The sequence below is a fragment of the Budorcas taxicolor genome, chromosome 1 (assembly GCF_023091745.1).
Source record: "Budorcas taxicolor isolate Tak-1 chromosome 1, Takin1.1, whole genome shotgun sequence".
NCBI classification, from domain to species: Eukaryota; Metazoa; Chordata; class Mammalia; order Artiodactyla; family Bovidae; genus Budorcas; species Budorcas taxicolor.
The window spans coordinates 8924889-8940602 of record NC_068910.1 but is presented as its reverse complement, the minus strand read 5'-3'; the positions used below and the strand labels follow the sequence as shown (position 1 = coordinate 8940602).

Here is a 15714-nt window from a genome sequence, read left to right as displayed (position 1 = left end):
CTCCCCTGCCAGCGTCCTACCCTGCTCCAGCTGGGGGTGACACAGAGGCAGAGTGGCACATGGGAGAACAGCGGGCTGCATGGTATATCTTACAGCTTCATTCATGCACGGAGGAACACAATCAAGATCCACAAGGTCCTTGCCTAGTTAACAGTCCAGTTTCCCTCCTTGATACAGCATGAGTCTGGGGGATGGAGAAGCCCTTTCTGGTTCATGCCGATTGGCTCCCCTCTTCCTGATCTCTTGACCTCCTCCACTCTGTCTTTGATTTCAATGCCGCAACCACGGAAGCTGCCCCCTGCCCTGAAGTGAGTGACCTTCACACGTACACAAACACTGAGAATCATGACGAGTCTTCTCCCTGGGCCTCTTGACCTCCTGTGCCCTCTCATCATATTGTGAGACCTTCAGTGCATCTTGGCTTTTAGCACTGGCCCCCAGGAGCGCCCCCTCCTGCACCACCACCCTGGACCCCTTGGGCCCTTCTCTCTTGTCCCGACATCAGGCCCCGCACCTGACCCGTATGGAACGAGTGGACGGACTCTCCACGACTCCACTGCCATCAGAGGCCATGTTCCCTAGAGTGAGAAGCGTGAGTTTCCTCTAACCTGCCTGAACTTAGCCCCACCTGCTCACCAAGAGGAGCCAAGCCTGACAGGTAGCAGAGTAAATGCTCTGTGAGATGCTGCCCTCTGTCCCTCTCAGAGAAGGCAATCTGTGTCTTGTTCAGGTGGACCCAGCAGGAGACCTAAGACACACCTTTGGTGGAAGGAGTTTGGGAGGAGATTCCAGAAAATAAGCCAGCAGAAGTGTGGACAGGGGAGACAGAGCAGGCCACGAGTCAGAAGAGGAGGGGTCAATGAAGAGGTCGCTGATGGGGGTGGTTGGGGCTAAATCCCGTTGGGGACCTCACACAGGGATATGCATATCTGGGAGTGGGCCACCCCAAGGGTGAGGAAGAGGAGGTGTTTTCCCCCCAGTCCTTCCAATGGCTGGTTGAAGCTGCTACCAGAATACAAACTTCCTGGTGCTTCCAGTCTGCTCGAGTGCAAAGGTCAGATAGAGCTTGGGGAGTGGGCAGGACATAGACAGTGTCTGAACACCCGGGGAAAGAGAGATGTGACCTGTGTGTCACTTTCTGCGTCTCACACAGTATTCAGCTCATCGCCCCGATGAGCAGAATGCTTCTTTTTATTGAGAAGTTTTATATCATCGGATTCCGTCACACAGACCCACCACTAAACTGTAGGAGCCAACTAGAAAGACAGTGATGTGTCTGAATGCCACAGAAAAGTCAGGAGGTGTGGACTTTCCAGAGTTAAGATCACCATGGGGAAGAGGAATGTTCCGGGCGTGTCTCATGCAGACTTAACCCTGAGACTGAACTGCATCTCTGTGAGTGTTTAGCAAGGTGAGCAGCCTGACCCCTCGTGGACCGTCAGTCAGCTCCACGTGACCAGAAGCAGCATTCCCACCAGCACTGCACACACAGCAGGTCTCCGTATGTCCTACTGGGTGTTGGAGGAGGAGGGCAGGGGCGGGTGAAGGGCTCGGGAGGGACCTGGGTGTGGGGACGCTGTCCTGGAGCTTCTGGGGCTGCTGCCTGCCCCCGTGCCCTCCTGGAAGGAACAGGGGCCTCATGCTTCTCTGTGTTCACAGGAGTGATCACACAGACACACACACACACACACACACAGACACAAGCACACACACACACACATACAAAGACAGTGCTAACGGTCATGGTAAGTTGGAAGAGGGGAGACAACTGAAATTGAAAGCTGGAGGAAGTTGTTTTCACAAGATTTTATTTTTTGGATGCTGACTCAGGCCAAAAGAGATCCCAAGAGGTCCTCCCTGGGCTTCTGATTCATCAGAAGCTCTTATCAGGGAGTTATCTGCCTACTGTTCACCGTCTACCAAGAAATCTTCTAAAGGGTGGATAGAACGGTGGGGGAAATGTTCGGATTCGTGGACGTCGGAATGGTCGACGAAATCTGACACTCTGAAGCTATGAACCAATAAAAACAGATTTCTTGTGAGAACCGGGGGAAGGTCAAGACAAGACCCTCCCTCCACATCTGAAAGGCCATTCCTAGTGGACTCCAGGAACCTTGGGGACCCAGATCACCCTCTGGCTGTGATCCTTGAAGCATATGGTTAAATCTCCATACCACAGACAGAGATGAAACTGAGGCCTACAGATGACACGGGGCTTCCCAGGGTCACAAGACTTCCCTGGTGGCTCAGACGGCAAAGCGTCTGCCTACAAGGAGGGAGACCCCGGTTCGATCCCTGGGTCGGGAAGATCTCCTGGAGAAGGAAATGGCAACCCACTCCAGTACTCTTGCCTGGAACATTCTATGGACGGAGGAGCCTGGTAGGCTATAGTCCATGGGGTCGCAAGGAGTTGGACACGACTGAGTGACTTCAATGTCAGTGTATGTCAGGGTCACAAACCCATCCCAGGAAAGCAGGGCATAAAAGATCATTACTGAGTCAGTGCCTCTCAAGCTTCTGCACAGTCAGAATCCCCTGCAGGCCTTGTGAAAATACAAACGGCTGGACCTCACCCCAGAGTCGGATTCAGTTGGTTTGAGTGGTGCTGAGAATCTGCCTTCCTGTCCCCGGGTGGGGACCCCATTAGAGAACCACTGCTTTAAGGGATGCACAGCCAGGGCTGGAGACCTGGGGCTCAGGGAAGCTGGGCCTGGTGGGAGGGTCTTTCTCTGCCCTCGATGGGGCAGTGGGGCCATTGGTCCAAAGGATCGTTCACATACTTACCCCGCCCAGTACCCCCTGAGTCCAGAAGGGGCCACTCACCTCATTACAGTTTATGTCAAACTGGTCATTGGACGGATCCAAGGAGACTGTCCCCACACACTGTTTCACCCGCTGCAAAGGGAGGCTCAAGGTCAAAGGAACCCCCTGGGCAATAACCTCCCGGCCCCCTCCCAGGAGTTGGAAATCATCCCCAAGCCCACTGTCTGACCCCGGGGAAGCATCTGACATTCCCTTCCCACCCCCCGCAAGCCTCACCCCATTCTCCTTGAAGTCACACTCCTCCGGGGGCTGCTGGGTGGTCCTGGGGCACACGGTCTCTTTCACCGTGAAGCTCACGGGCTTTCTGGTGCCTGGGTCGACCTCCTGGTCACGGGTCAAAGTAGGGGAAACTGGGTTTGGGCTCTTTCTTCTTCCTCTGATCTGTCTCCCTGCCCCCCAACTAGCTGGCCCCCTCCCCAGATCCCTTCATAACTCACATCATTGGGTGCAGGGTCTAGCTCCAGGAGGCGGTAGAGATTAGCTTCTGAGGACCGCTCGTTGAGCTGACCCACGGCACGAAGCACGGCCTCCCTGTAGCCGAGGGCCTGGGCGCTGGCCGAGGGCACCACTAGTCCCAGCAGCAGGAGCCACAATGACAAGCGCCCCAGCAAGAGGCTGGCTCCCTGGGTCTCCATGGTCCCGGTCCTCATCCTCCCAGCCTGAGGAACCCTCCTTTTATGCTCAGCCTGGGCCTGATGCAATCGATCAACCAGGAGTCTTCCTCATCCGCCCCATCCCTGCCCTCCTCCCAGCATGTGAGAAGGACTTGCCTCAGCCCCTGCTGTGGCCTCACAGGACTGCTGGGCAGTGGGCAGGGAGGACCCTATGCAAGGTGAAGAAATGGTTTCTCCATCTCCTGAGTGTTTTGGCCTGTCCATAGGAAGTGTCACAGGCAGGCTTGCTCAAGGGGGTTGTGTCCTCCAGGAGAGGAGGTGCCAGGCACTGTCCACATCCCCTCTGACTCTGCACCATGGGCCCCTCAGGATCCAGAGTAAAGGAGTGTATTCACGTCTCAATCGCCAGCTCTTGGCCCTGTCTGGCACCTAATAGGCACTCAGTTACCACTTGAAGATGGTAAGACCATCAACTCCTGCTGTAGACTTACATTTCCAGCCCATCCCTAGGCAGACATCAACCCTACACCATCCTGTCCTCTGGGCTGAGACCTCAGCCAGTCAGGGCTTGGCTCCCTTGGTGCCCTCTCCTAGATTCATCTCCACTATTTTCTCACTGAAAAAGTTCTCCTTCACAGCAACCCTCCCCCTGTCCCTGCAAGACATGGCGCGTTCCACTGATCCCTCTTGAACCAAGCATGGGAAGGGTCATCTGCATTGTGACCCCAATTCAGTGCCCTCTCTACACTCAAGGCCACTGCAGGCTGCCCAGGCCTCACTGGATCCATATTCACATTTAAGCCGTGTCTTCATCTCCATAGACTCCGGGGACCCCCTGTGCTCCTGAAGTTGCCCCTGACCAATTCTCCCCATCCCTGCTTTCCTGGGGCCCCGCCTCCTCCCTGGGGACTCCTGCTGACTCTCCTCCAAAGAGTCTCCTCTTAGGAGGCAGGGCTGGCTCAGGAGCATCCGGGCTGCTTCTCCTCCCTGTCCTCACACGTTCCTGGGGACAGCCCTTCTCAAGACGCCAGTTCTCCTGAACACGCATCACTGCTCTGTCTCTGGGTTCAAGACGCCCATGAACGCCGATGGTCCGCACTGGGCTGTTGGCTGGGTGCTGCTGCTGGAGCCTGGAGCTGGAAGCCTGGGAACCTCCTGCTCCTTCTCCCTCCTGAGGACACTCCCCTGACCTCCCTCCACCCCTGCCCTGGGCCTACCCTGTCTTCTCTCCTCTCAGTGAAGTCACAACCTCCAGACTCCACCTTCCCTGATTTTCAGGTTCTCCCACAGCACAATCCTCCCTGCATACCAATTTCTAGGTGCTAAGACAAAACGCTGAATGACCATTGTATCCCCTGATTTCAGAATACACAGATCCCTGCTTGGCAGTCGGGTCTGAATCTTGACACTCCCACTGTACACAGTGGGGACATCCCTCCAGTTCTCAGGTGTCAGGGTGCCCTGTCCACCCCAACTGGAAGACACCTTGCGGCCTCCTGCTCTCCTCCCATCTCTACACCTGATGTCTCTGCTTGACCTGCCCTTCCACCTTGAGACGCCTTCCCTGACCTCAACCACACAAAGAGACTTCTCTTGGCTCGCAGAGACTTTAGAACATCCCTTCTGATTTGACCTCAGTGACTCCCTGCCCAGTGCTCTGGTTGGACACCAAGGGGGAAGCGGGGTCCACTGGGAGGACAAGAGAGCACAGCTGGGAGAAACAGTGTTCCCAAGGGACAGAGGAGTCCTGAGACCACGGAGCCCTTTCGAATCCATCACCAGCAGGGAAGCACCATGTGTCCAGGGGTCCAGGGTGGCTCGTGGACTCAGTTGCCCTGGGGGACCCTTGGGGGCTTGGCCAGGCCACCTTGGAAAGTGACAGCCTGGATGGATGGTGCTGGTTGCCCACTCAGTCTTGGAGAAGGAAAGAAAGTTGGGCTTTGTGAAACCCGGTTACACAGCCCAGATATTGCCCCAGAGGCACCTTGATCAAGCTGTATCTTTTCCCAAGTCAAAGGAGGAAAGGGAGATGATTACAATAGAAACTAACTAGCAATACACGTGGTTACTGAAATTCCAACTCCACGGACCTCTTGACCTCCTGTACCTGTACCACTCTGACTGCTTTGTGAAACCCTCAATGTCCCCTTGGCTTATTGCGCTGCCTCAACCCCACCCCACTCTGCTCCACCACCCTGGACTGCTGAGGCCCTTCTCTCTTATCTGCACATTGAGCCCCACACCTGACCCACCTGAGATGAGCGGACGGACTCTGCACCGCCCCACTGTCATCACAGCCCGTGTTCTCAAGAAGCAGGACCTCGGCAGGAAAGTAAGGGGCGTGTGAACCTTGAGGGGGGTGGTCATAAGGAGGGAGCACGAAGGGAGGAGAGGGCAGAGGAAGGAGCTGAGCAGAGAGGTGCTCACCCCGAGACGAGCCTCAGCGTCACCCACAAAAATGCTGGAACTGGAAGTGCACCCCTGCCTTAGGACTGACTGAGGTGGGGGCGGGGCTTTTTCGTCCGCTCACAGTCACATCCACAGGCCGAGTGCACAGGACAGGAGCCAAGCATGCCGCGAACTGACGCTCAGTGGCATTCATGAAATAGTCTGTTACCTGTTTTCGCAGGGGTGAGAGGTCAAAACGTCAAGCAGCAGACTTGCCCCAATCTCTGTAGAAGGCATTGACAAGGCCTGCACGCCTCTCTGTCCGGGACCAGTTCTGTCTCCTTCTCACGGGTCGAGATGGAAAAATTGTTGGCATTATTTCCTTCTGCTATCAGTGGTCACGTATACATGTTGAGGGCCTGGTCCATAGCAAGGGACATATGGTCAACACTGAGGTAAAACTGAATGGACTGGACAGGCCTGAGGCTGGGGACCTCAGGCAGAGGTGGGACACTTCTGGGAGTGGGCCACCCAAGGAATCAGAAAGAGGAGGTCTTTTTCCATCATGTCCCCCCGGTGGTTGGTTGAAGCTACTCCTTTGGTGCAAACCCCCCAGTGCTTCCAGCCTGCCCTAGGGCAAAGGTCAACTAGAGAACGCGGAGTGGGCAGGACATGGGCAGTGTCTGAAACACATAAGCAAGTAGACATGTGATCTGTGTGTTACTGTGTCTCTCACAGCCTCATGCAGAGCTCTTCACCCTGATGGACAAGATGCTTGTATATAATGGCGCAAATTTTGTACCATTCATGACCCAGATAATGATGATGGTGTGATCACTCACACTCACCTAGAGCCAGACATCTTGGAATGTGAAGTCAAGTGTGCCTTAGGAAGCATCACTATGAACAAAGCTAGTGGAGGTGATGGAATTCCAGTTGAGCTATTTCAAATCCTGAAAGATGATGCTGTGAAAGTGCTGCACTCAATATGTCAGCAAATTTGGAAAACTCAGCAGTGGCCACAGGACTGGAAAAGGTCAGTTTTCATTCCAATTCCAAAGAAAGGCAATGCCAAAGAATGCTCAAACTACCGCACAATTGCACTCACCTCACACGCTAGTAAAGTAATGCTCAAAATTCTCCAAGCCAGGCTTCAGCAATACGTGAACCGTGAACTCCCTGACGTTCAAGCTGGTTTTAGAAAAGGCAGAGGAACCAAAGATCAAATTGCCAGCATCCACTGGATCATGGAAAAAGCAAGAGAGTTCCAGAAAAACATCGATTTCTGCTTTATTGACTATGCCAAAGCCTTGGACTGTGTGGATCACAATAAACTGTGGAAAATTCTGAAGGAGATGGGAATACCAGACCACTTGACCTGCCTCTTGAGAAATCTGTATGCAGGTCAAGAAGCAACAGTTAGAACTGGACATGGAACAACAGACTGGTTCCAAATAGGAAAAGGAGTGCATCAAGGCTCTATATTGTCACCATGCTTATTTAACTTCTATGCAGAGTACGTCATGAGAAACGCTGGGCTGGGTGAAGCACAAGCTGGAATCAAGATTGCCGGGAGAAATATCAATAACCTCAAATATGCAGATAACACCACCCTTATGGCAGAAAGTGAAGAAGAACTAAAGAGCCTCTCGATGAAAGTGAAAGAGGAGAGTGAAAAAGTTGACTTAAAGCTCAACATTCAGAAAACGAAGACCATGGCATCCGGTCCCATCACTTCATGGCAAATAGATGGGGAAACAGTGGAAACAGTGGCTGACTTTATTTGGGGGGGCTCCAAAATCACTGCAGATGGTGATTGCAGCCATGAAATTAAAAGACGCTTACTCCTTGGAAGGAAAGTTATGACCAACCTAGACAGCATATTCAAAAGCAGAGATATTACTTTGCCAACAAAGGTCCATCTAGTCAAGGGTGTGGTTTTTCCAGTGGTCATGTATGGATGTGAGAGTTGGACTATAAAGAAAGCTGAATACAGAAGAATTGATGTTTTTGAATTGCAGTGTTGGAGAAGATTCTTGAGAGTCCCTTGGGCTACAAGGAGATCCAACCAGTCCATCCTAAGGGAGATCAATCCTGGGTGTTCATTGGAAGGACTGATGTTGAAGCTGAAACTCCAATACCTTGGCCACCTGATGTGAGGAGCTGACTCATTGGAAAAGACCCTGATGCTGGGAAAGATTGAGGGCAGGAGGAGAAGGGGACGACAGAGGATGAGATGGTTGGATGGCATCACCGACTCAATGGACATGGGTTTGGGTGAACTCCAGGAGTTGGTGATGGACAGGGAGGCCTGGCGTGCTGCGGTTCATGGGATCGTAAAGAGTCTGACACGACTGAGCAACTGAACCAGACTGAACTGATCCCTAAACACAAGCCCACTGCTTCAGTCTGGGACCCAGCTGAAAAAACGGTGATGTGTCTCAATGCCACAGGAAAAGCCAGGAGGGATGGGCTATTTCAAAATTAAGATTGTCGAAGGCAAGAGGTATGTCCTGGGCGTTGCACCTGCAGGCTCAGCCCTGAGACTGAACTTCGTCTCTGTGAATGTTTAACAAGGTGAGAAGCCTGGCCGCTCGTGGACTGTCAGCTCCACATGAGCAGGAGCAGCATTCCCACCAGCACTGCACACACAGCAGGTCTCCTTACGTCCTACTGGGTGTTGGAGGAGGAGGCCAGGGGTGGCTGAAGGGCTCGGGAGGGAGTGGAGACACTCTCCAAGAGTGGAGACACTGTCCTGGAGCTCCTGGGCCTGCTGCCTCCCCCGTGCCCTCCTGGAAGGAACAGGAGCCTCACACTTCTCTGTGTTCACAGGAGTGAGTTCACACACACACATACACACATACATACACACAGGAGAGATCACACACATACACATACAGGAGTGATAACACAAACACATACACACACTTAAACACACACACATACACACACCCGACACTGAGGGCCTCCCAGAGTAAACAGCTCAGTCATGATAAGTGGGAGAAGGGGAGACAATTGAAACTGAGGCTTGGAGGAATTTGTTCTCACAAGAATTTATTTCTCAGAGTCCAGAAGTCTTCACCAGGGCTGGCAGACCCTTAGGACTCTTTCCTGGGCCCACAATTCACCCAGCTATTGCAATTAGTCGGATAACAGTTGGGCCATACTTCTTCAAACCATGTACTATCTTCCTACCCAGTCTTCCAAGTCCCCTGACACTCTGGGGCTGTGCAACGAGAAGAAACACGTTACTGTGGAGGGAGGGACCCAGGGTAAGAGCAAAACCCTCCCCACTTGGGCATCCCCACTAACTGGGCGATTTCAGGAGGTTTTAGGGCCCAGACACCCTCTGGCTGCAAACGTTGGAGCCTCTGGTTGAATCTCCACACCACAGACATATGAGGAAACTGAGGCCCACAGATGACATAGGGTTTTCTGGGGTCACAAGTCCATCCCAGCAAAGCTGGATGACAGCAGGGGCTGAAAGCTCACGACTCGAGTCAGTGCCGCTCAAACTTCAGCACAGTCAGAATCTCCTGGAGGCCTTGTGAAAATACAAATGGCTGGACCCCACCTCAGAGTTGGATTCAGGAGATCTCAGTGGGGCTGAGAATCTGCCTCTCAGTTCCCGGGTGGGGACCCCAGTAGAGAACCCCTGCTCTAAGGGATGCAGAGCCAGGGCTAGAGACCTGGGGCTCAGGGGAAGGAGAGGCCCGGGTGGGAGGGCCTTTCTCTGCCCTGGATAGGGCAGTGGGTCATTGGTCCAAAGGATGTTTGACACACTATCCCCCAGAAGCCTCGCAACCCAGGAGGGGTCACTCACCGCAGCACAGGTGATGTCGAAGTTATTCCCGACCTGGTCCAAGGTGACTGTCCCCACACACTCTTTCAGCAGCTGGAAAGGGAAGCTCCAGGTCAACCTGGAAACCCTGGGTCATAACCTCCCAGCCTCACCTTACCTCACCCGCCAGGGGCTGGAAACCTTCCCTGAAATTCCCAGTTCAGCTTGTGCTGAGAAGCTCTGATCCCAGCCCTCACTCCCAGCCCCCAGGCTCACCCCATTCTCCTTGAAGTCACACTGCTCCGCGGGCTGCTGGCTCGTCCTGGGGCACACAGTCTCCTTCACCCTGAAGCTCACAGGCTTTGGGATGTTTGAGTTCTCGTCCTGATCCAGGAATAAAATGGGAAGACTCGGCTCGGGCTCATGTTTCCTTCTCTGACCTGTGTCCCTGCCCCCCACCCAGAAGGCAGCCTCTCCTGCCCCCTGTGTGTCCGGCCCTGGGCTTGGTGCTAGGAGCACAGGAGAGGGCACAGAGCCCGTGCCCGGCCTCACGGGCACACAGAGAGCAGGAGCGGCCCTCACAGCAGCGCTGCTGGCAGCGCCTCCCCTCAGAGGGGCCCAGGGAGGTCAGGGCCGCCTGCAGGGAGAGCCCTTGTCACTGGAGCCTCCAGGCTGACAGAGGCCCTCCTGGCAGGGAGACACCGAGGAGCAGGGGGGACATTAGCAGGGAAGTCACCTCACAGAGCCTGTGACCCCTCCATCCCTGGAGCTCCCAGAAGTCCAGGGAGCCTGAGCCAGGTGTGCAGGGCGCCTGATCCCACAGCAGAGAGGCTAAGGCAGGAAGCCTGGTGCTGGGAGATGACCCAGGTCTGGGAAGGTTTCCTGGAAGAGATGGGAGCCCACCTAGAGGGAAAAGTGCCTTCCTGACAGGATGACCAGCCTGAGTGAAGGGGCGACAGTGTGGCCGAGGATGTCAGAAGACAGATCCCCTTCCCAGTCCCCTCCCCAACTCACATCCTGCTCGGGAGGCGGGTCTAGCTCCAGGAGGCGGTAGAGATTAGCTTCTGAGGACTTCTCATTGAGCTGATCCACAGCACGAAGCACGGCCTCCCTGTAGCTGAGGGCCTGGGCGCTGGCCGAGGGCAGCACTAGTCCCAGCAGCAGGAGCCACAGTGAACGCCGTCCCAGGGAAAGGCTGGCCCTTTGGGTCTCCATGGTCCCCAGTCTGCCTCCTCCCAACCTGAGGGACCCTCCTTTATGCCCAGTCTGGGCTCTGATGCAAAAGTTTAACCGGGAGCCTTCCTGACCCGCCCCATTCCTGCCCTCCTCCCAGGGTGTGAGCTGGACTTGCCTCGGCCCCTGCTATTGCCTCACAGGACTGCAGGGCAGCGAGTGAATTCTGTCTCCTGTGCAAGGTGAAGAAATGGTTTCTCCATCTCCTACAATACCTTGGCCTCCCCTGGACCCCATGGGAAATGTCACAGGCAGGCTTGCTCAAGAGGGTTGAGTCCGCAGGAGACGCGGGGACCAGGCAGTGTCTACAACCCCTCTGCCTCCACACTCTGGTCTCCTCAGGATTCAGGGCAGAGGAGTGTATTCACCTTTCCACCTCCAGCTCTAGGCACTGCCTGGCACCCAGTAGACAATCACTTAACACTTGAAGAATAGATAACAGTACCGACCCCTTCTAGAAGTACCCCTTCGACATCCATCCCATACTATTCAGTCCTCTGGAACCAACCCTCAGCCAGTCAGGGGTTTGGCTCCATTTGTCCCCTCTCCTGGGTTGTTCTCCACCTCCTTTGTCACTCTAAAAATGTCCCATCTCAAGTCCTTAGCAGATATGGCCTGTGTCCCTGATACCTCCCATCCCAGTATGAAGAAAAGTCATGTAGGTCACTGACTACACTTTTTTGCCCTCTCTCATGCTCAAGACCCCCGCAGGCTTGCTTGTCCTTCCTTACTGGATCCAAAAGTCACACTCAAGCTTTGTCTTTATCTATACAGACTCTGGGCATCGCTCTGTCCTCCTGAAATTCCCCCTTAGCCGATTCTCCCCAGTGTTGTTCTCCTGGGTCCCCTCCTCCTCCCTGGGACTCCTGCTGAGTCTCCTCCAAGGACTGTCCTCTTAGGAAGCAGGGCTGGCTCAGGTGCATGCCAGCTGCTTCTCCCCTCCCCGTCCGTCCTCACACGTTCCTGGGGCGGCCCTTCTGAAAACACCAGTTCTCCTGGACCCGCATCACTGCTCTGTATCTCTGAGTTCAAGGCACCTGTGAACACCCCCAGTTGTCCACATGGGACAGTTTGGTTGTACCTCAGAAAGTGGTGACCCAGATGGATGGCATTGGCTGTGGAGCTTTTGTCTTTGATCTTTCCGTGCATCAGTTTCTTTCCCAATGAGGCTTGCCGCCCTACCGTGTCTTCTGTCTGTCTTTTAGCTATGGAAAACTTTAGTCGAAGGATAAATTTAATCTGAGAAGTGAGAAATCCTGAAACAAAGGAAAAACAGTCAAAGGAGATTAAATAATGTAGTCATTAAGCATAGTCAAGGACCTTAGTTCTTTCCCAAGGGCTATAGATAATATTCTGAGTGTATCCTGGGAGCTGTCTTACAGATGCCAAAACCCCAGGTGGAGAAGTTAACTACATGCTGAGCAGACTGTTCCCAGGACATGAGCTGCCACAGTTCCAAGAACTGACTGCAAAGAAATGGGAACAAATGGACTCTGGAACTGAAGATTAACTGTACCTAAAACAATCAGGATGATGCTGGTCAGACCACTAATGACCAATTTGAAGATGACTGTTAAAGATGACTGTGCTGTTTCTGCATGTAGCCCCCGACCCCTGACTCTATTAATGCTCTCACTGCCCTCCCCAACCCCCTGCTTGTCTGGGCAGGTGGAGAGGGGGGAGTCTGCCTTTGGACAGATGTCTGCCACCCACCCCCCACAGTTGCCGGCACCTGAAATAAACCAAACTTTCCTTTCTACCAACCTGGCCTGTTTATTGGCTTTTGAGCAGTGAGCAGCTGGAACCCACACACACATTCCTTTCAGTAACAGCTGCATATCAGCCTTGGGAAAAGAAGGAGAGAAATCACCATAACAACTCGTGTATGAACAATCTTCATGTCTGCAGTTACTTTGTGAACCACTCAGAAAGATCACCAGAGATATTCAAACTGCAGTCCAAGAAAACCTATTAGATTGCCACTGTCTGCTCTCACTTCATTGGAAGAGACTTTAAGCCCAACACCTACAAATCTGGAATTATAATCAGCTCCAGTCGCTGCTGGTGTCCAGTCGCTAAATTGTGTCTGACCCTTTGCAACTCTATGGATTGCAGAATGCCAGGCTCCTTTGTCCTCCACTATCTCCCGGAGTTTGCTCGAATTCATGTCCATTGAGTAGGTGATGCTGTCTAGTCATCTCATCCTCTGCCTTCTCCTTTTGTCTTTAATCTTTTTTTCCCTGCATCAGGTTCTTTCCCAACGAATCAGCTCTTCACTGATCCAACTGCTGACCTTTGCTTTTTTTTAATTTTTTTTGTTTTGATAGTTTCCATAGAAATGCTTCGAGCTGAATACCTGATTGCTTGCACTCTTTAGGCCTATTTGGTGAAGCCACTCGCATCACTGCCTCCTAAAATGAGACACAACCTTTTGCCTAAACTGGTCTTTTCTCCAGACTAAGAGACTGGTTCAGTGAGATGTGGAGGAATTTACCCTCTCTGGACAGACTCAAACCTGTTTCACAGGATGGCCCCAAATGTAGATCAGTGATCTTGAAGGCCCCGGGAATTTGTTCAAGGATTTACATAATATCATGGAATATTTTCCTATTTTCATGGTTGAAACCTTCAAGTCCGTGACCACAGCTACAGAGTGGACTTCAGACTATTGCCTAATAATTATTATAAGATTCATCTCTATAATCCTCTGTAGATATGTGTTTCTGGGTTTTAACCCCTGCTCTTTACCATGTCAACTATCCACCAAGTTAAGGTTCTCACCATTGGCTCTGAAGCCTGGGCCTCACTTGGTGGATTTAGTGTAAACCCTGACTGTTGATCTTTTTTTTTCCCTTTCTTTCTTTTCTTTTTTGTAATGCAAATGCCTACCTTAAGCTCTAACTGCCAGGCATCCACTTCAAAGTTTATCTTCAATAAACACTCTGTCAGCCAAGGAGGAGAATAAAAAAGCCAGGCCACCTCCCCCTACCGAGGCTCCTTTGTGTCTGATTTCTTTAACTGACGCTTTGGGCCACTTGTTTTTTCTCTTGCTGCACTTTAAATGCCTGCACTTGTATTATACATTTACAATAAAAAGTGAGCCCTTAGGACATGAGTTTGAGTAAGCTCTGGGAGTTGGTGATGGACAGGGAGGCCTGGCATGCTACAGTCCATGGGGTCACAAAGAGTTGGACACGGCTAAACTAAGAAACCCTAAGTCACCAGCCTCAACCCCAAAAAACGCAGGACCGCTGGCCCATACTCTCTTTGTCTCTCTAACCTTGATCTCTGTGTGTGGCCCTAGCCATGCCAAACAATTTCCAAGGCCCACAGTAATGAACCTTTTATATTTTTTCCCCAAAGTTCTCTGATGGAGATTGCTGAAGGGCTTCTTGCAGTCATAATCAGAACCCCAAGGGCTAGTCCTGTCCCAACACTGGCTGTTGATAGGCTGAGACCTGCACACAACTCTTGAGACTCTTGAGAGTCCTGGGGAGAGTTGCCTTCCTGCAGAGACAGCCAGGCTCAGGCAGGAAAAGGTCACAGATCCCCCTTCAGGGGCCTTGGCCAAGGAGGTGCTTTCACTATGCGCAGCTCAGTTCCAGACCCACTTCAGTTCTCCTTGAATGTCTGACCCTTCCAGAAGGCCCACTGCTCGACCCAAATGGAGCTCCCACATCTTCCCACTAGCAAACCTGTCCCCTCCCACAACTGCTCCAGCCAGCTCCTTCCTTTTCCATCCTTCCTCCCTCCACAGCCCCTCCGAGGGCCAGAGCTGCATCTTGTCCCTCTGCCTCTGCAAGGCCCTCACTGCGTCCAGCTGTCCAGCTCAGGGGCCATCCCGCCAGCCAACCGCAGGGTCCCTGTGCAGCCGGCTCTCACCATGAGCTCTGGCCGCGGATCTGCTGAGGTCTGTAAGCCAGCCGACCTCCATGGGGCCTGCCTCAGTCTACTAGAGATGTCGTAACAATACTGACAGCATATTAAAAAGCAGAGACATCACTTTGCCAACAAACGTCCATCTCTAGTCATGTATGTATGTGAGAGTTGGACCATAAAAAAGGCTGAGCCCCAAAGAATTGATGATTTTGAACTGTGGTGTTGGAGAAGACTCTGAAGAGTCCCTTGGACTGCAAGGAAATCCAACCAGTCCATCCTGAATATTCACTGGAAGACCTCATGCTGAAGCTGAAACTCTAAAACTTTGGCTACCTGATGCGAAGAACTGAGTCATTGGAAAATACCCTGATGCTGGGAAACATAGAGGGCAGGAGGAGAAGGGGATGACAGAGGATGAGATGGTTGGATGGCATCACTGACTCAATGGACATGAGTTTGAGCAAACTCCAGGCAATAGTGAAGGACAGGGAAGTCTGGCGTGCTGCAGTCCATGGGGTCACAAAGAGTCAGACACGACTTAGTCACTAAACGGCAACAACACAATAACACTGACCTTCCCAAAGGGAAGGATTCAGTGTCTCAACCAGAACTTTCTGTGATGAAGGAAATATTCTACATCCATGCTATCCAGTATGGCAGCCATTAAACACATGTGACTGTTGAGCACTTGAAATGTATCTTGTGTAACTGAGAAACTGACTTCCTAGTTTAATTTTCATTCCTCTCAATTTAAGTAGCCATCTGGGTATAGGACAGTGGTAAAGATCCTTTTTCCCCTGGTCTTCTTACAAAATTTTTCTCCTCCTTTATAGCTCCATATTCCAAGGTGTTTATGGCAAAAGCATGGCCTTTGACAACCCCAAACTTTGAGTGGCCTAGCCCACTTAGCTCAGGACAAAAGGAACCTCTCAAGATTTGCAGAAATTGGCTGCTTTCCAGTCCACATGGACCAGAACAAAGCAACTTGCTCAAGAC

At 52.5% G+C, this 15714-nt stretch overlaps 2 protein-coding genes across 2 annotated transcripts; both read right to left on the bottom strand.

Annotated features, from left to right (window-relative positions):
• Positions 1-1909: 1909 nt before the first annotated feature.
• On the bottom strand, positions 1910-3458 carry LOC128047318 (cathelicidin-2-like). The gene is made up of 4 exons (XM_052639456.1): positions 3261-3458; positions 3040-3147; positions 2824-2895; positions 1910-2011 (listed from the first exon to the last, which is right to left on the bottom strand). Exons 1-4 carry the CDS (start codon positions 3456-3458, stop codon positions 1910-1912), a joined length of 480 nt encoding a protein of 159 aa, XP_052495416.1.
• A 5491-nt stretch (positions 3459-8949) lies between these two features.
• Positions 8950-10821, bottom strand: LOC128047519 (cathelin-related peptide SC5). Its single transcript, XM_052639746.1, has 4 exons — positions 10621-10821; positions 9883-9990; positions 9649-9720; positions 8950-9051 (listed from the first exon to the last, which is right to left on the bottom strand). Exons 1-4 carry the CDS (start codon positions 10819-10821, stop codon positions 8950-8952), a joined length of 483 nt encoding a protein of 160 aa, XP_052495706.1.
• Between the last annotated feature and the right edge of the window lie 4893 nt (positions 10822-15714).

Bases quoted from the DNA above. Each gene is read 5' to 3' on its own strand.
- LOC128047519 (XM_052639746.1), bottom strand. From the start codon at position 10,821: ATGGAGACCCAAAGGGCCAGCCTTTCCCTGGGACGGCGTTCACTGTGG. The intron at 9,991-10,620 runs GTGAGTTGGGGA...TTCCTGGATCAG, and splicing joins ACCCGCCTCCCGAGCAGGAT to GACGAGAACTCAAACATCCC. The intron at 9,721-9,882 runs GTGAGCCTGGGG...TTCCCTTTCCAG, and splicing joins GTGACTTCAAGGAGAATGGG to CTGCTGAAAGAGTGTGTGGG.
- LOC128047318 (XM_052639456.1), bottom strand. From the start codon at position 3,458: ATGGAGACCCAGGGAGCCAGCCTCTTGCTGGGGCGCTTGTCATTGTGG. The intron at 2,896-3,039 runs GTGAGGCTTGCG...CTCCCTTTGCAG, and splicing joins GTGACTTCAAGGAGAATGGG to CGGGTGAAACAGTGTGTGGG. The intron at 2,012-2,823 runs GTGAGTGGCCCC...ATTGGTTCATAG, and splicing joins TTGACATAAACTGTAATGAG to CTTCAGAGTGTCAGATTTCG.